Source organism: Triturus cristatus, chromosome 6, assembly GCF_964204655.1.
Source record: "Triturus cristatus chromosome 6, aTriCri1.1, whole genome shotgun sequence".
Taxonomy (NCBI): Eukaryota; Metazoa; Chordata; class Amphibia; order Caudata; family Salamandridae; genus Triturus; species Triturus cristatus.
Window position 1 is genome coordinate 1,839,316,484 of NC_140589.1, and position 18,872 is coordinate 1,839,335,355.

General features: G+C 47.2%; 1 protein-coding gene across 1 annotated transcript in view; it reads right to left on the reverse strand.

The window, feature by feature from the left end:
- TRIM54 (tripartite motif containing 54) overlaps positions 1-18,872 on the reverse strand; it is a 229,480-nt gene that overhangs the window by 45,348 nt on the left and 165,260 nt on the right. The window contains exon 7 of the mRNA XM_085613274.1: positions 8,153-8,277. Within this exon, the coding sequence (XP_085469400.1) occupies positions 8,153-8,277 (125 nt within the window). The remainder of the gene's footprint in view (positions 1-8,152; positions 8,278-18,872) is intronic.

The window sequence follows — 18,872 nt, forward strand, 5'->3', positions numbered from 1 at the left end:
GTACCACAGTCATGTTTGTTGTAATGTCTTGTGTCACATGTAGGAATGACAGAGTGTGGTATTCTGCTGTGTCGCATGTCATGTGTCGCTGACAACTCGTGCAGCAACGTGTTGAGGTTCCTTACCGTTTGCGAGGAGTGTTGTGGCCTGTAGTGTGTCATGTCTCGCTGTCAGGCTTTTTGTAATGTCTTGTGTCACTTGTAGGACTGGAGACTGGATGAGTGTGGTATGCTGCTGTGTCACATGTCATGTACCACAGTCATGTTTGTTGTAATGTCTTGTGTCACATGTAGGAATGACAGAGTGTGGTATTCTGCTGTGTCGCATGTCATGTGTCGCTGACAACTCGTGCAGCAACGTGTTGTGGTTCCTTACCGTTTGGGAGGAGTGTTGTGGCCTGCAGTGTGTCATGCCTTGCTGTCATGTTTGCTGCAATGTCTTGTGTCACTTGTAGGACTGACGAAGTGTGGTATTCTGTGGGGTGTCACATGTCATATGTCATTGTCATGTCTCACTGTTATATTGTTGTAATGTCTTGTGTCACTTGTAGGACTGGAGACTGGATGAGTGTGGTATTCTGCTGTGTCACATGTCATGCCTTGTTGTTATGGCTATCAGCAATGTGTTGTTCTTCCTTGTAGCTAGGGAGAAGTGTTGGTTCCTCCAGTGTGCAGTATCTTGCACTTGTGCCTTGCTGCGCTCTCTTTTAGGGCTAGAGGAGTGTGCAATCTTGCTGTGTCGCATGTCCTTTATCCCTGTCAACGCGTGCAGCAACGTGTTGTGGTTCCTTGCAGTTAGGGAGGAGTGTTATGCCCTGCAGTGTGTCATGTCTTGCTGTCATGTTTACTGCAATGTCTTGTGTCACTTGTAGAACTGACGGAGTGTGGTATTCTGCTGTGTCGCACGCCATGTGTCATTGTCATGTCTCACTCTTATGTTTGTTTCAATGTCTTGTCTCACTTGTAGGACTGGAGACTGGAGGATTGTGGAATTCTGCTGTGTCGCATGTCATGTATCGCTGTCATGTCGTGCAGCAATGTGTTGTGGTTATTTGCAGTTAAGGAGGAGTGTTGTGTCCTGCAGTGTGTCATGTCTCAATGTCATGTTCACTGCAATGTCTTGTGTCACTTGTAGAACTGGAGGAGTGTGGTATCTTGCTGTGTCGCATGTCATGTGTTGATGTCATGTCTCACTGTCATGTTTGCTGTTATGTCTTGTATCACTTGTAGGACTGACAGAGTGTGGTAGCGTGGTATTCTGCTGTGTCACATGCCAAGTGTCATGTCGTGCAGCAACGTGTTGTGGTTCCTTGCAGTTTAGGAGGAGTGATGTGCACTGCAGTGTGTCATGTCTCGTGGTCAGGTTTGTTGTAATGTTTTGTGTCATTTCTAGGGCTGGAGACTGGAGGAGTGGTGTGGTATTCTGCTGTGTCGCATGTCATGTATCGCTGTCATGTCGTGCAGCAGCGTGTTGTGGTTCCTTGCAGTTAAGGAGGTTGTGTTGTGCTCGGCAGTGTGTCATGCCTTGCTGTCATGTTTGCTGCAATGTCTTGTGTCACTTGTAGGACTGACGGAGTGTGGTATTCTGTGGGGTGTCACATGTCATATGTCATTGTCATGTCTCACTGTTATATTGTTGTAATGTCTTGTGTCACTTATAGGACTGACAGAGTGGTGTAGTGGCATATTCTGCTGTATAGCATGTCATGTGTCGCTGTAATCTCGTGCAGCAACGTGTTGTGGTTCTTTGCAGTTAGGGAGGAGTGTTGTGTCCTGCAGTGTGCCATGTCTCGCTGTCATGTTTGTTTTAATGTCTTGTCTCACTTGTAGGACTGGTGACCGGAGGATTGTAGAATTCTGCTGTGTCGCATGGCATGTATCGCTGTCAAGTCATGCAACAATGTGTTGTGGTTCCTTGCAGTTAGGGAGGAGTGTTGTGTCCAGCATTGTGTCATGTCTCAATATCATGTTTGCTGCGATGTCTTGTGTCACTTGTAGAACTGGAGGAGTGTGGTATCTTGTTGTGTCGCATGTCATGTGTTACTGTCATGTCTCCCTGTCACGTTTGTTGTTATGTTGTGTATCACTAGTAGGACAGTGGTAGTGTGGTATTCTGCTGTGTAGCATGCCATGTGTCGCGGTCATGTTGTGCAGAAAGGTGTTGTGGTTCCTTGCAGTTAATGAGGAGTGTTGTGCACTGCAGTGTGTCATGTCTCGCTGTCATGTTTGTTGTAATGTCTTGTGTCAATTCTAGGGCTGGAGGAGTGTGGTATTCTGCTGTGTTGCACGTTTCGCAGAAATGTGCTGTGATTCCTCGTTGCTTCATCTTGCCGTCTGCCATTTCTTGCAGCCTTGCCTTCTGTTCTCTTTTACGAAAGGAAGGGCTTCACATCCTGCTTGGAGTCATGTCCCTGTCCCACATGTGTGTTTGTATGTAACACCTTGCCATTCATTCCTTTGATGTCATGTTGCCCTGACCCTGCCTAGGTTTCAACAGCGGTGCTTGGTCCAGAGAGCCCTGGGCTGAGTGACTGGCAGTATGACAGCCCCTGGTTGGGCTGTGCAGTGTACACTTGACATAGGAGTCCAGTCACTGCAAGCACAGCTGGGTTCAGACACACCAGAGTGCACTGGTACTGAGAAGCGAGCAAGGCCCCCACTCACACCAGTCGCGCTGGACACGCCCCTCCGCAGCATGGCGGCCAACGTTTGCGTCACTTCCGAAGCCGCTCAGATGCTGGTGGGTAAGCAACAGCCGGGGTGGAGGAGAGCGGGGCACCAGAGAAGGTCACCCAATATTGATATTCACTCCCAGTGACTGATGAAGGCTGTCACCCGGAAACTGCAGATTGATGACATTTTGTACAGAGCGGACACCTCCAACAACGATTCCCACGCTGCTGAACGCGCAGGTTGCCTCCCACAGGGGGGCGGGCGCCACTGACTTTTCATCTAGTGTGATAATGATGTATCATTTACATGCACGTGACCGTAAGTGCACAGCGGGATATTAATTCATCCCTGCACAGCTCATCATCATTCATGGACAGGGTCGGCCTGTCATGATCCGACGGGCCTTCACGGTGAATGTTCATTTCTACTGCACAGTGGATATTTTTAATGTTAAAAAAATCATTATAAATTACATACAAATATATAGCTGGGTTTTGGTCAGTTTTCTTCACCCATTGGTCTGACTGAGTGTCCTTTATATTTTGTTTCCGCCCACCACACAATACAGCATGGGGTAATAGGTCAGCCCCATCAGCTATTGGCCGGCTTCACTTTGAGTGACGGAATTATCCTCTTGCATATCTGCATATCCACCCAAAAGTAGTCCACTTCAGTGCCAGAGAAAATAGGCCAATATCTTCTTTTTTCTACTTTCTATACTTTTATTTTTAATTTTTCCAATGGGCAATTTTTACTTTTTTTTGCAAACATATACATGCTACCTTTATATGATATTGATTTTGCCAAGGCTTGTTTTCAAAATGTTTGTACTCATCACACTACTAAGACTGGTTGCTTATGCTTCAGTTTCATTACTCTCAAAACATGTCAACCATATCACTCGGATGAGCCCCGCACAAGAGAAATGACGGTGCGAGTTGAATATCTTTGAGAGATATATGCAGTGCGGCCTGTACTTAAAGGCAGAGGGGCCCGCCCCCTCACCTGTTTGCAGACGAGTGTGAGCAAGAGTCAGCCTGAGAGACACTTTTCATGTTCAGGTCAGGCAGACAGGCGCTGTACGTGCACTGATGTACAGGCGCCTGCAGAAAGGTTTCACAACCCTGTGGGTGTGACCGCGTCAGTCCGGCAAAGCGCTTGGAGGTCTTCCCCCTCATGATGAGGGAGCATGTCACAGATAGACTCAGGCCTGGGCGCTTCAGTTTTAAACCCTGAAGTGTCCAAGACCAAGTGTACATCAGGGACGCTTGTCACAGAGTGGGTGGGGTCAGCAGTCTCACTGGCCCAATCCCTCTCTGTGACAAGTGAGGGACTGCCGACTCCTCTCATTGGCCGACCCATAACAAGGTCAGCCAGTGAGAGGAGGCGGCAGTCCCAATAATCCAGGAACCACTGAGACTTATCTCAGGGTTGGATTAGCCAACTGGGCAATCAGGCATTGCCCTGTGGGCTGGTCTGTTAGATCGGTGTGCAGGCCGTTTTTTAAGCAGTTTGTGGGCCTGATTTATAGCCAGGTGGGATGGGGTTTACTGCTTTCTCTGATATTACCACAAACATTGCCTGCAGCAAACACAAGTGCATGCAATCTCCCATAGCTTGCGCAATACCCACACAGCAGGTCTTTACAAGTTCAAAACGGCCCTGATTTGCAAATGTGGGCATATATTTTAGCAACCTGGTTAGCTACTGGGGGCCACTTGTATTTTGTTTCCTGTGCCAATTTTTGTCCCATTTCCACCTTGTTTTCTTTCCCACCACCCGAGATCAGCACTGCAGCCTGGTATTTTTTTTTTTTAACATTAGGTGTGTGCATTCATATGTATATGTATGAATGTCTGTGTATTTATGCATGTGTGCAGTGAATGGGTGTGTCAGTGTATGTGTACTTTTGAATGGTGGGTGCATGTGTGCACACTTGTGAATGCATGGGTGTAAGTGAGTGTGCATGTAGATGGGTGACTGAGAATGTGAGTGCGTAAATATGATGGTCTGTGTATTTATGCATGTGTGCAGTGAATTTGTGCGTGAGTGTGTATGTACTTGTGAACGGTGGGAGTATGTGTGTACGCTTGTGAATGCATGGGTGTGAGTGTGCAAGTAGATGGGTGTGAGTATGTGGGTGTGTGTGTGTTTATATATATGAATGTCTGTGTATTTATGCATGCATGCATTGAATGGGTGCGTGAGTGTGTATGTACTTATGAACGGTGGGAGTATGTGTGTACGCTTGTGAATGCATGGGTGTGAGTGTGCAAGTAGATGGGTGTGAGTATGTGGGTGTGTGTGTGTTTATATATATGAATGTCTGTGTATTTATGCATGCATGCATTGAATGGGTGCGTGAGTGTGTATGTACTTATGAACGGTGGGAGTATGTGTGTACGCTTGTGAATGCATGGGTGTGAGTGTGCAAGTAGATGGGTGTGAGTATGTGGGTGTGTATGTGTTTATATATATGAATGTCTGTGTATTTATGCATGCATGCATTGAATGGGTGCGTGAGTGTGTATGTACTTGCGAACGGTGGGTGTATGTGTGTGTGTGCATGTAGGTGTGTGTGTGTGTGTGTGTGTGTGTGCGCGCGAGAGAGTGTGGACAAGCTCAAGTCACCAGCAGCCACTGGATATAAGAATCTGGTTGATAGTTATGTTTAAAGTGACGCTGCTTGGGACTTTAGTGGTGCAAAGCACGGCGCAGCACCTGTACCTTAACAGATCAGACATTGACATAACCCCCCACAACGTAACATGGCATTTCATACCAATAGACAACATACAAAAGCGTTGTAGGTTTAGGATTGTGGGTTACCCTTCTTTTGTTGGCTTTTTAGGTCTCGCCTGGCGTTAGCAGCGCACAGCGTTGCTAACGCCATGCGAGGGCTTTTTGTAATCAATTTAACATGTGCACGCGTACGGAGGGACAAAGATGGCATCGGGCTGTCCACATACAGCTGCAAATGCACGCGCATGTGGACAGCCCGACGCCAGACTTCTTTGCCAGGCGTATGGAAGCCCCGGTCGTTAGAAGGTACCGGGTGCTTCCCTGTTTGTTTTCAGTTTTCGCAATCCTTCAGACATGCGCTGCTCCCCTCCCCACTGCTTTTTCACCTGTATGTTTCTTCCCATAGGTCAATGTAGCACTCTCTCGTTTGCTTTTCTCCCTCACCCCTCCGGCTCCACGTTGCTCTCTCTCCGAGTCATTTGCTTTCCTCCAACTGCGCCATCCTTTACTATGTCGCTTCTACAGCCTGCTTTTCAAAAAAATAACACCACACTTTTACACATTTTTTTTCTATTTATTTGCAGATCCAACTTGGATTGGCAAAAAAACGGGGGGGAAAGTGTATGAGTCTTTTTGTAGGTGCACGCCTGATAGAATAATGCAGCCAGATAAATCATAACCCTTTTATCTTCTTTAGTCAACCAGAACAGCATTGAGAATACGCCTAGTGTGGCTAAAAACCACTGACAAAGCCAATAGGTCCCAAAGGTGAGACCTATTTGCTTTACCAATGCTTGTTTAGTCTTGTGTCATGGTCCCTCAAAGGCACCGTGCTTGTGTGACTTACCTGAATCATGGGTGGGTGGTTAGCTGCTTGGATGCTTTTCATGTGTTCTAGCATTTAGTAGTATTTGTTTCTACAACAGACATAGGCACTCAACACTCCGAGTATGTCTGTTTTTTAGCTACTGGACAGTGGAAAGATCTTCTGGTGGGCCCTTATATGTATGTATGTATGTATGTATGTATGTATGTATGTATGTGTGTATGTGTGTATGTATATAGGAGTACTGAATAATGGGCCCCTGTCTCAGCATCATCTCAATCAGAAGTAGTTTCCTGCTAAAATCATCTTTAAAAAAGAAGAAATCAATCAAGAGTACCACATTTCCCAGCAGCCATCTGAACGGGGAGTGACATCACCACATATCCCAACATCCATCTCTACAAGAAGTGGCATCACTGGTTACTACCAAAGATATCTTTAAAAAGAGAGGGTAAGACAGTGGAGCCTTTTTGCCAGCATCCATCTCAAACGAAAGTGACGTCACTGCATTTCCTAGAACACTACAGACACTTCTTGACCCTCCTAGCCTACTTCGGTCAACTCTTCATGGTGCCCTTCCATCTCGGCCCTTCCAGCACTGGGCAGATGGAAACAAGGATGTCACCTGCTAGGACAGACAGATAAAAGTGTCACCTGTCTGGGCCTGTTGGGGAGAGTAAGGGCTTTGGACTATAGTTCCCTGATTCCAGCAATAAATGTTATGACATTATAAATTATTTTGTGGCCTAAATGAACTGTCAGAGCACTGGCAGGGAACGGTGGCACGTGGCCGGGGACAGGTTAGAAAAAAAAAGACTTACCTGCTTGTCGCCAATCGCCAGCCTCGCCTCTCCTCCGTCCTCTGCTCTTCCTCGATCCCGGCAGCACTCAGGCTTCCAGACTCCCCTAGCCAATCACAATGCTGATGTCACCATGACAGCAGTGTCGTGATTGGTCTGAGCGTGTGGTTCGGCACTCAGACAGCGGCTGGGAGGCTCTGCATGCTCTCCACCCAGGCTGTGCATTACAGCCCGATGGAGAACATGCTAAGTGCGCATGACGGTTTGGCCGGCCCAAGACGACCGGCCAAATCGTCATGCACACATAGGCGCACCATCCACTCCTCCCCCGAAACGAGCCTTGCCCCGCCCCACCTTAACCTGGCTCGAGTCCATTATAATAAAAATGATTATAACGTTCAGTTCTCATTTTAATTTTCCTTTAGACTGCTCATAGAGCAGTAGGGCCACGCTCCTCCGCCTTAGTGGAGGAGCCGCCACTGGTCTTGAGACCCCAGATAGTATGGCAAAAAACAAAAAGATAATCACAGGTTTGTGAGTGTGGTCTCAGAGAGGCGGGGGCCCTGCCACACTTGCTCATGGCTGAGACCAAAGAGAACTAGGAAGGAAATATCTGTAAAAACCGATGAAAGCATCAGGGGTCGGACCACGTAAGGATGTCATGGGTTATGTCCTGTGACACTGACCGGAAGTGACGAGAGCTACACCAGGGCTTCTCAGGAGACTCTCAGATTAACCTTGAGGTATGAAGGCTCCAGGCAGGTGGCATCGTGTTACGTAATCCAGATGTATCTAAAATGAACCTTATTGTCTCTCTGTCTCACGTAACCCCTCCCTTTCATATATATATATATTTTTCCCTGCCTTGATTTTAAAGTGTGAATATCTGTTTCACCATTTTACCTCTATACTGCAAAGGCTTTCAGCTGATTGAAAATAAACAAACACTCAGTGTATCGACCTCATAAGGATAAATGGCTGAGCTAGCCGTGACTGGAATAAAATCCGTGGGCCAACTGTCACGCACAGATGTCAGGTGTGGGCGATGAGTTCACGTGCAGGTGGCACGTGACCCTTCTCGCCTGTGAGTGGCGCGCGACACCTCCACATACCTGAGTGAAACTCGATGGTTCTCAGCATCTCGGACACGTAGTCCACGTTCACGCTGAAGTGGTCCATGGTCTCGTAGCCGGGCTCAGGGCGCTCGATGGGGGGCTCCTTGGACGTGTCCGTGATCCTGCAAAGATGGAGGAGTGTAGGTAAGTGGGCGGCTTCTCAAAGCTTGACCAATGAACAATCAGTTTACTTTGATGGTGTGTACTCTGAGATGCTGGAGGCCACAACAGTGTCCTATTGCATAGGGTGTTTCAAACTCATCATCCAAATTCAGTGAGACCACAAGTGGACTGGGAGGCAGGAATAAGGCCAGGCTGGATGGGGAAACACAAGCAATCCTCGCAAAAATGTTGGATCCAGTGTCTTTCTTTCTTCCCTCCATTCATTCATTCATTCATTCATTCTTTCTTCCTCCATTCATTCATTCTTCCCTCCATTCATTCATTCTTCCCTCCATTCATTCGCTATTTCTTTCCTCTATTCATTCAATCATTCTTTTTTCCTCCATTCATTCATTCTTCCCTCCATTTATTCATTCTTTCTTTCCTCCATTCATTCGTTTTCTTTCCTCCATTCATTCATTCTTTCTTTCTTCCCTCAATTCATTCATTCTTTCTCTCTTCCTCCATTCATTCATTCGTTCTTCCCTCCATTCATTCATCCCTTGTTTCTTTCTTTCTCTCTCTCCTTTTGCTCTTTCTTTCATCTCTTTTTCGGTTTCTCTCGTCTCTCTGCTTATGACCCCCATGTTCCTGCTACAATACCCCCCGGGGGCTGGAGAGGGTGGCAGGGGGAGCCGTGGTCCCTTCCAAAAGGGGCCTCTAATGTCTGCTGCAGCCCGGGGAGACGCCTGGTGAGATAAACAGCCAGTCCAGCCCTGGATAAGGCAGTGAGGAGTGAGCACCGGACGCTCCCCTCCCCAGAGTGACACCTGGTAAAGGGATGCTTGTAGCACCCCGACAATTCAAACAAGCACCTTAGAACAAGGGGGCAAGGCAGCTGGTGAAAGCCAACCACAAGACATGGAAAGAATACAGGTCCTCGTAATCCCTGGGCGTCCGGAGGGGATTGTCTGAGGAATGGCAGGGAGTGAGAGCCAACAGATGGAGGTAGGACCGAGTGAGTGCCGAGGGAAGGAGGAAGGGGAGAATGAGAGCAGAAGGATGGAAGGACAGAGTGAGAGCAGAAGGATGGAGGAAGGACAGAGTGAGAGCAGGGGGACAGATGAAGGACAGAGTGAGAGCAGAGGGACAGAGGAAGGACAGACTGAGAGCAGGAGGATGGAAGAAGGACAGAGTGAGAGCAGAAGGATGGAAGAAAGACAGAGCGAGAGCAGAGGGACAGAGGAAGGACAGACTGAGAGCAGAAGGATGGAAGGACAGAGTGAGAGCAGAAGGATGGAGGAAGGACAGAGTGAGAGCAGGGGGACAGATGAAGGACAGAGTGAGAGCAGAGGGACAGAGGAAGGAAAGACTGAGAGCAGGAGGATGGAAGAAGGACAGAGTGAGAGCAGAAGGATGGAAGGACAGAGCGAAAGGAGAGGGACAGAAGGACAGAGCAAAAGCAGAAGGATGGAAGAAGGACAGAGCGAGAGCAGAAGGATGGAGGAAGGACAGAGTGAGAGCAGAGGGACAGATGAAGGACAGAGTGAGAGCAGAGGGACAGAGGAAGGACAGAGTGAGAGCAGAGGGACAGATGAAGGACAGAGTGAGAGCAGAGGGACAGAGGAAGGACAGACTGAGAGCAGACGGCTGGAAGAAGGACAGAGCAAGAGCAGAAGGAGGAAGAAAGACAGAGCGAGAGCAGAGGGACAGAAGAAGGACATAGTGAGAGCAGAAGGATGGAAGAAGGACAGAGTGAGAGCAGATGGATGGAGGAAGGACAGAGTAAGAGCAGAAGGAGGAATGGACAGAGTGAGAGCAGAAGGACAGAAGAAGCCAGAGTGAGAGCAGAAGGATGGAAGGACAGAGCAAGAGCAGAAGGATGGAGGAAGGACAGAGTGAGAGCAGATGGATGGAGGAAGGACAGAGTAAGAGCAGAAGGAGGAATGGACAGAGTGAGAGCAGAAGGACAGAAGAAGGACAGAGCGAGAGCAGAAGGATGGAAGGACAGAGCGAGAGTAGAAGGATGGAGGAAGGGCAGAGTGAGAGCAGAGGGACAGAAGAAGGACAGAGTGAGAGCAGAAGGATGGAAGAAGGACAGAGCGAGAGTAGAAGGAGGAAGGGACAGAGTGAGAGCAGAGGGACAGAAGAAGGACAGAGTGAGAGCAGAAGGATGGAAGAAGGACAGAGCGAGAGTAGAGGGATGGAGGAAGGACAGAGTAAGAGCAGAGGGACGGAGGAAGGACAGAGTGAGAGCAGAGGGACGGAGGAAGGACAGAGTAAGAGCAGAGGGACGGAGGAAGGACAGAGTGAGAGCAGAGGGACGGAGGAAGGACAGAGTGAGAGCAGAAGGATGGAAGAAGGACAGAGCGAGAGTAGAGGGATGGAGGAAGGGCAGAGTGAGAGCAGAGGGACAGAAGAAGGACAGAGTGAGAGCAGAAGGATGGAAGAAGGACAGAGCGAGAGTAGAGGGATGGAGGAAGGGCAGAGTGAGAGCAGAGGGACAGAAGAAGGACAGAGTGAGAGCAGATGGGTGGAGGAAGGTCAGAGGAAGGTCAGAGAAAGAGCAGAAGGAGGAAGGGACAGAGTGAGAGCAGAGGGATGGAGGAAGGACAGAGTGAGAGCAGAGGGACAGAGGAAGGACAGAGTGAGAGCAGAAGGATAGAAGAAGGACAGAGTGAGAGCAGAGGGACAGAAGAAGGACAGAGTGAGAGCAGATGGGTGGAGGAAGGTCAGAGAAAGAGCAGAAGGAGGAAGGGACAGAGTGAGAGCAGAGGGATGGAGGAAGGACAGAATAAGAGTAGATGGAGGAAGGACAGCGTGATAGAAGAAAGAGGAATGAGAGCGACTGAGACTGCCAGCTGCCGGTGTATTTCCAACGAGCAGGAACATACTGCAGGCTGCCTTCTTTCAATTTAACTGCCTTGTACCTGGAGCTCCTGTACCCCACCAGTGACCCCTCATTTTGTTGCCTTGGTGGTCTCACCAGCCAATTTTTGCTGCATTGGATCGGGGACCTAACTGTGTACATTACCCAAGAAACGCTGCCGCAATCTCTGATTCCTGTGTCAGAGGTTCATCTTAAGGAGTATGTCACAGATGCAGTCTTGTGTGCAGGTTCCTGCGCTCAAGGCCGGTTTAAGCGCTGGTGGTGCCCAGTGCGACAATGGTTGTTGGCGCCCCAATGACCACCTCCGCCACAGATTCCTTCACTACTACCCTTTAACCGTGCCTCTCAAGTCTCCATAACCACTCTCTCTCAGATGCATTTAATTAGCTTTATAGTGCCACTCATACCAGTGTAGGGTGTCCGAGCACTTCACATCACACACACTACACAAGACAATCAATCATATGTGTGTAAATCAATGTACAGGAAATGTTACATAAGTCAGAGGACTACAAGGTGTAGAAGTCACATGTCATCCACACTGGTAGACAGTGTAGTTTAATAATGCTTGGTCTGGAGAAGCACAAACTCAGAACTTTAAATGTAACACCATGGTTGGGGGTTCGCTTTAATAATCAGAATTGATTTCTATCAAATGAACTCCTTTTCCAATGTTAGGATAATGAAAGACTAGGGGAAAAATCAAAATGCTTTAATCTATAATTTGTAGTTTGCATGTAGCTCTTAGATGACTGTTAATAGCTCACTGTTCCATGCTAGAATTTAAACTTGTAAACTCCAAGTAACAAAAGGATATCTCAGACAAAAGCAGTAACCAACTGACCTATGTACATTATATGTACTTTGTGATCTGCATGGTACATGTTCTTTGCAACAGGTATATTAACCTTCTGCGCTACCTTACCATGAGTCGAAATTTCCACTAGAAAAATCTCTGATCTCTCTCCCAGAAGAACATTAATCATTAGAGTTATCTTGACATTTTTATTGTTTCCTGACAATTGCTTTAGACCAGGAACGAAGCAGCAGGTGCACTACAAACCGTAATATACTTGCAAAGAGGATGCCCCCACCCGAAGACAGCGCCTGGTACGGTCGCACCAGTCGCGCTGCTCTAGAGCCAGCCCTGACTGCACTTGAGCAACAGGTCTGTGTTCCTCCGCTGGTCTTTTCTTCTTTCCCCTTCAGGAAGTTCCTGCTTTCACTTCTGGCCTGTCATTTTGTTCAGGTGAACATTACTATACTGGTGGGAAAGGAGCTCCCTCTAGTGGCCAAAACTCAGTACTAGTGTGTATGATCTCCAAGGCTAGGGGTGGACAGTCAACTTCGCTCCACCAGCGGAGTTCGCAGAGTTTGCCCACTCCGTGCTCCACTTGGAGCACGGAGTTCTGGAAAAAAAACTCTGCCATCCACTGGCGGAGGAAAGTAATACAGGCGTGCTCACTGCAGCACTCGCCCCTGCGCAAACTTAACATGATGGTATTGGAGCGCTTCACTTACGCACTGCATTCTATCTCGAAGCTACGGGGAGATGAAGTGATTTGCCCAGAATCATAGGACGTCGAGATGCAAGCCTGGCTCCTCAGGTTCAAACTAAAGATGGCAGCTCTGGCCGTTATGCTTGTGTTATTGGCAGGTCCCACACGTTCGTTCCAACAATGCTTATTTACATGAACATGCTCTGCTTCGGAACCACATTTACTCTTCTATAGCGGCGCATGAAGAATGACATGTGGTTCCTCCATCATTGACTGGTAACTAATGGCTTAACGCAGCAAACACGATGTCGCTGTTTTACTTCAAATTGCTTTGCATGAGTTAGTTTTAAACAGTACAATTCGTGCCATGCCAGCCAAGCCGGCGCTTTTAATTCCAATCAACGGGCCTGTGTTCACTTGTTTTCACAACACAGACAAGCCTTTCTTTAAGAGGAGAAGCAAGTGCCCTGTCTGTGATTTAACTTGTAGCCAGTGTTATGCAGACTAGAGCTGCCCAAGATCACAACACAGACAGAAGGTGGCCCAGACCAGGCTCACTTCCAAAGTTTCTCAATCGAAAACAGATGGGTCTCAATTGAGCATAACTCTGGCGTCCTTGTCCAGGAGACATCAGAAGTATGCCAACGCCCCAAATCCTCCTGACCTGACCCCTGAAAGGGGTGGCTCCCTCCAGGCCTGGCTTTCCTCTGTGAGTCCAGACTGCCAAGTCATAGTAAGTCAGCCCGGGCTGTCCCAGGATTTAAACATCACAAGAGACCCCTTTGCTGCCCACCCAGCCGGCTGAGGAAAGGTATTAGAAGTAGCGGGGCCTGCATGGTGGAGCACTAGGGCGAGGGAAGCAGCGCTGTAGAGCAGGCAGAACACCGCCGGGCCCTGGCTGCCAGAGGACGACTTTGATTTCTTCCAGTTTCTTCCCTCTCTGGGTGCCAGTTAGTAGGGCTGGACTAAGCTCTGCCAGGAAGGCGCAGGATGAGACACCGCAAGGTTCTGGCGCGGTTACAGGGACCCCTGCTGTGCCTGCTGCTCCTGGTGCACATCACCCACGTGAGTAACGTGCACATGTGGCCCTGCTTTTGTTTAGGGGGTGTGGGTGTACATGTGGGGGCAGGTGGGCAACTTTTGGGGGGTGCATACCTAGGGTCCTAAACTCGTTCACGTTGATATCCGGGTCCCCTGACGGTGCAGTCCTGGTTCAACTTGAACTTGTAATAAAGCACAGTGAACACTGCCCACTCACACAACTCCGTGGAATTTCACAGAGTTTTTAAGTCACTCTGCGGAATTCTGCAGATTGAAACTCTGTGAGCTCTGCCCAGCCCTAAATGTGAGCGCTTTGTGTCCTGAGGTCCATTATTGGCAAAGTGCAGTACTTTTTCAACTTTTCTAATCCTTGAATAATCAGGTCATGCCCACAGCCAGCAAGTCACAGCCACCGGCATGACTCAATGAAGCTGGGGAGCCTGTCCTGGTTTGGAAGGAATGGTTACACACACAAAACAGGAGGTAGGGTATAAAGAGGCCTCAATCAAATGGCAATTGTTGGTAATTTCAAGAAAGCACACATGTTTTGTGAAAACTGCCCTCACCCACAACAAGTTGTGGCATGCTTCATCATCGGGCTGCTACTGACACCTCTGCGCCTACCAACGCTAGAGGCGGAGCAATAGGGAGGGGTAAACAGTACAACAATGATACAAACAAACAAAAAGGCAGGATCCTTTAGTGCAGAAAAGGTGAGTTTAAAAACTGACCCAGGGATGTCTCTATAATAATTTTATTCCTGGATTCCCCAGTCAGATTAAAAAGGTATATATGTGAAGAAACTATATACCAAATGGATGATGGTGGAGTGAGCTAATTTAAGTGCTCACCACCCCTCCATGCTGCATAACAGTCGACATGTTTCTGCCGATCCAAAATTAAATCTTCGGCATTCCTCAGGACAAATTGGATCCTTATGCCCTTTTCCAAACCCCCGTAAATCCCCACTATTGTGGGTTATACTCCACCTATCAGTCTGGAGTTCCTTGTGTAACTTACTAAAACAAAAAAATGTGAAAATAAAACCTCACATTTATCACAACAAAACTTTATCACGTGTGCTTCTTGGACAAACAACAGCAATTGCCAACCACCTATTTGGTGTGGCCGAAATTTTAGTCTATGTGGAGCTCAATTCACCATCATAATTCAATCAGGCAAGCAATGGCCCATCCAGTGGTGTATTCAAGACACACTATTATGTGCTTAGTACCCACAACAATATCTGAATGTATTTATTACATCACTCACACGGAGTAACGCGTCGCACCACATGCCAGAGACATACTCCAACACCCACACATGTAAGTAAAAGTTATTTTGGGGTTATTACCCCATCATAATAGGAGGTATTTCCAACAAATACGTGTAAGCTCAGTACCATATCCAGCCTGTCAATATGCTTACCAGAGTTTATTAAGCACGTTGCTCGACAAGGCACTGGAGTAGAGAGCGACCCTCTGTAGTCACACACTGCAGAGGGGGAAACAAAAACCACAAGTGTGTTTAATGTTAAAGATCGTCAGTCGAGTCCAACGTGGTCCCTCTATACGGTCTAGCTTATGGACCCGTATATGTCACATAATTGCACTTAGTTTCCTATTATCCTCGTTGTATTAGCTATGGAAGTTGTACTCTGTCCTCCTCATTCACAGCCTCTTTAGAAAACCATGGAGGCTCTCGTGAACTTCTGCTTAATGCGTATGTACCCCCTGTTGTAAAAAGGGAACCGGAGATACCTTGCTACACTCAGGCTTCTCTTTGCATGCTGCCGGATCAAGTGCTCTAAGTTCTTCCCCTCAATAGCTATAAACTCGATCTGGCTCACTTCACTCACTCTCTCAGCAAATACCCCTTACTTCGTCAAGAGTGGTGCGCCGCCTACGGACTCCGTCTCTCCTGGTGCCGCGAAGATGGTCTCACTGGCAATTCCTACGGTATATCACTTCCGCTATCATAACACGTAATGCGTGCTGATGACGGTGTGCGTGACATGTAATCGCGCGTCAAGGCTCGTTCACACTTCTATGCTAGACTGCTAACCTTACTAGTACACTCTCAATTTAGTAGAAGTTAGGAGGCCATTATGTCTACAAACGTAGTGATACAGAGTCTCGGCATGATGTTACATACAACTTATTACGAGTGGGCTCAGAAATTGTTATATGTCTATGATGTAAACTTTAAATGTTAGAGGATACCTTAGTGTGTGTCTCTACCCATATTAACAAGAAGTTAACGTAAACAAACAGAAACAACGTCCTTTCGTCTCCTTTATTATAGGTATGCCCATTGATCCTCTTATTTGTTCCTGATACTATAAGACATTAAACTCCAGGGACTCCTCAAATTCACCAGGTGACTGTTGCCCACTGTACTGGATCATTTTCTTCCTAGAGCTGACCACGGTATGTCATCGTTGAGTCCAGTTTCATGACTTCTAGTACGATATACCCACTTCTGCTCTCGCCAGAAAAGGAACATTGAAGGATCCCTCACAGAAGATGTAATATTGGGTTTATCTAATACTGTCCACAATATGTCCTGTGTTGTATGTCCTTTCTCTGCATAGTGTAAAGTGAGGCGTGTGTTGGTCCTGGCGCACCTGATATTACTCCTATGCTCCATAATCCTTACTTTAACCTTTCTGCAGGTCATCCCGATGTAGATGAAATTACACGGGCACTTGATCATGTAAATAACATTAGATGAGTTACAGTTTGTATGTACTCGCTGTTGCCACGGGTATTTCAAACCCACATCCACCTCTTTAGTGTTCCTGGTCAGGTGACAAACGTCACATGACCCACATTGTGTGTGCCCCGTAACTGGTGTCAAAAAACCTCCTGTTCGGGGAGCCCCCCGAAAGTTGTTTTTAGGGCGAGAGTGTACCAATTGATCCCTCAGATTCTGGCCCCTCCTAAAAGCGAAGAGGGGTTTCTCTAGTTTGAGGCCACTGGAGTTCAATATCCGCCAGTGTTTCAGGACAATACGCTTAATAGCTGTGGAGGAGGTGTTAAAGGTCGTCACACACACTATCTTATTGCTCGCTGGTCTTTCAACTTTCGTTAGTAATGCCTCTCTAGGGCAATTCCATGCTCGTTTTGGAGCTCGTCTGACAATATGTGTCGGATATCCTCTCGCATTCAATTTGCCTTCTAAGCGTACTGCCTCAGTCTTAAACTCATTAGGTTGAGAACAGTTCCTGCGAAGTCGCAGGAACTGTCCTACCGGAAGATTTTCCCGTAGGGATCTGGGGTGAAAACTCCCAAAATGCAACAGTCCATTCTTGTCCGTGATCTTATGATAGACTTTAGTAGACAGTTTTCCCTCAAAGGGAGAGATGACCAAATCCAAAAAAGGTAAACTCTCCTTGGTGATCGTCTTGGTGAAATGTAAAAACTGGTTACGTGCATTTAGCCAGTGTAAGAACTCCTTTATAGATGTCTCATTACCTCTCCAAATGAGGAGGACGTCATCTATAAACCGTTTCCAGACCTGTATGTTATTGGTCCATGGATTGTCTGCATTAAAGATGTATTTCTGCTCAAAAGTTGCCACATTGAGACCCGCTAGACTGGGTGCGAAGGCACTTCCCATAGAAGTACCATGGGTTTGCAAATACAGTACTCCATTGAACTCAAAGAAATTTTTTGTTAGGGCCAACTCAGCTAGATGTAAAATAAATGGTCTAGGGGTCTGATACTGCCAATCCAGGTCAAATAGAAGTTCCTCCATCATACTCAGAGTCTCTTGTTGCGGAATATTGGTGTAAAGGGACTCAATGTCCAATCCCACCAAAAATTCCTCTTCTGGGTCAAAATCCATGTCTGTTAGGAGATTGAGAACCTCAGTTGTATCTTTAAGGTATGCCCTACTACTCTGTACCAACGGTTTAAGATAAAAATCACAATATTGTGACAAGGGCTCCAATATGGAATTAATTCCTGCCACAATAGGTCTTCCTGGTGGAGGTCTAGTGACTTTGTGTACTTTAGGTAGGGTATAGAACGCTGGTGTCACAGGGTCTTTCTTAAGTAAAAAACCAGCCTCATGGTCTGTGATCCAGTCATTATTTAGGGCTTCCTCAACAATCATGCCGATCTCTATTTGAAGTTCTGGGGTAGGATCGCTTCTAAGAATTCTGTAATTCCTCTCATCTCCCAATAATCTCCTGCATTCATTTTCGTATGCCTCTTTTAGTTGGATAACTATAGCTCCCCCCTTATCGGCGGGTTTTATAGTTATTTGTTGATTCCTCTTAAGCTCGTCTAGGGCTTCCCTTTCTTCTCTTGTGATATTCCTGAAGGGTTGTTTGTGAATATCACATAGTTTGTTTATATCATATATAACCGCTCTCTCAAAAGTGGTCACTTCATTGGGGAGTACCGAGTTCATAGGAGTGAAAGTAGACTTATGACGAAAATTAGTGTCCCCTCTTTTTTCTGGTCTATCTTCCTGATCTGAAAAAAAGACATTCAGTCTTACTGATCTAAAAAAATCCGACAGTTCTTGGTGTACCTTGAAACTGTCCATGATGTTCGTGGGGACAAACCCCAGGCCCTTATTTAGTACTCTTTGTTGTATGGATGTAAGTGGAAGGTCAGTGAGGTTCATAACTAGGTCGTCTCCCTGCTGGTTCCCGGTGTTGCCCTGCCTCTGCCTAAAAAAGGGGAGCCCTTTTTTAGGCAGAGGCAGGGGCCGGGGCAGGGGGAGGCAGAGAGGCAACCTGGGTGTCCAGTGGGAAGACCTAAATCAAAGAATTACCCGGAGCATGGCACGGGATCCAACACCGGGAACCAGCAGGGAGACGACCTAGTTATGAACCTCACTGACCTTCCACTTACATCCATACAACAAAGAGTACTAAATAAGGGCCTGGGGTTTGTCCCCACGAACATCATGGACAGTTTCAAGGTACACCAAGAACTGTCAGATTTTTTTAGATCAGTAAGACTGAATGTCTTTTTTTCAGATCAGGAAGATAGACCAGAAAAAAGAGGGGACACTAATTTTCGTCCTAAGTCTACTTTCACTCCTATGAACTCGGTACTCCCCAATGAAGTGACCACTTTTGAGAGAGCGGTTATATATGATATAAACAAACTATGTGATATTCACAAACAACCCTTCAGGAATATCACAAGAGAAGAAAGGGAAGCCC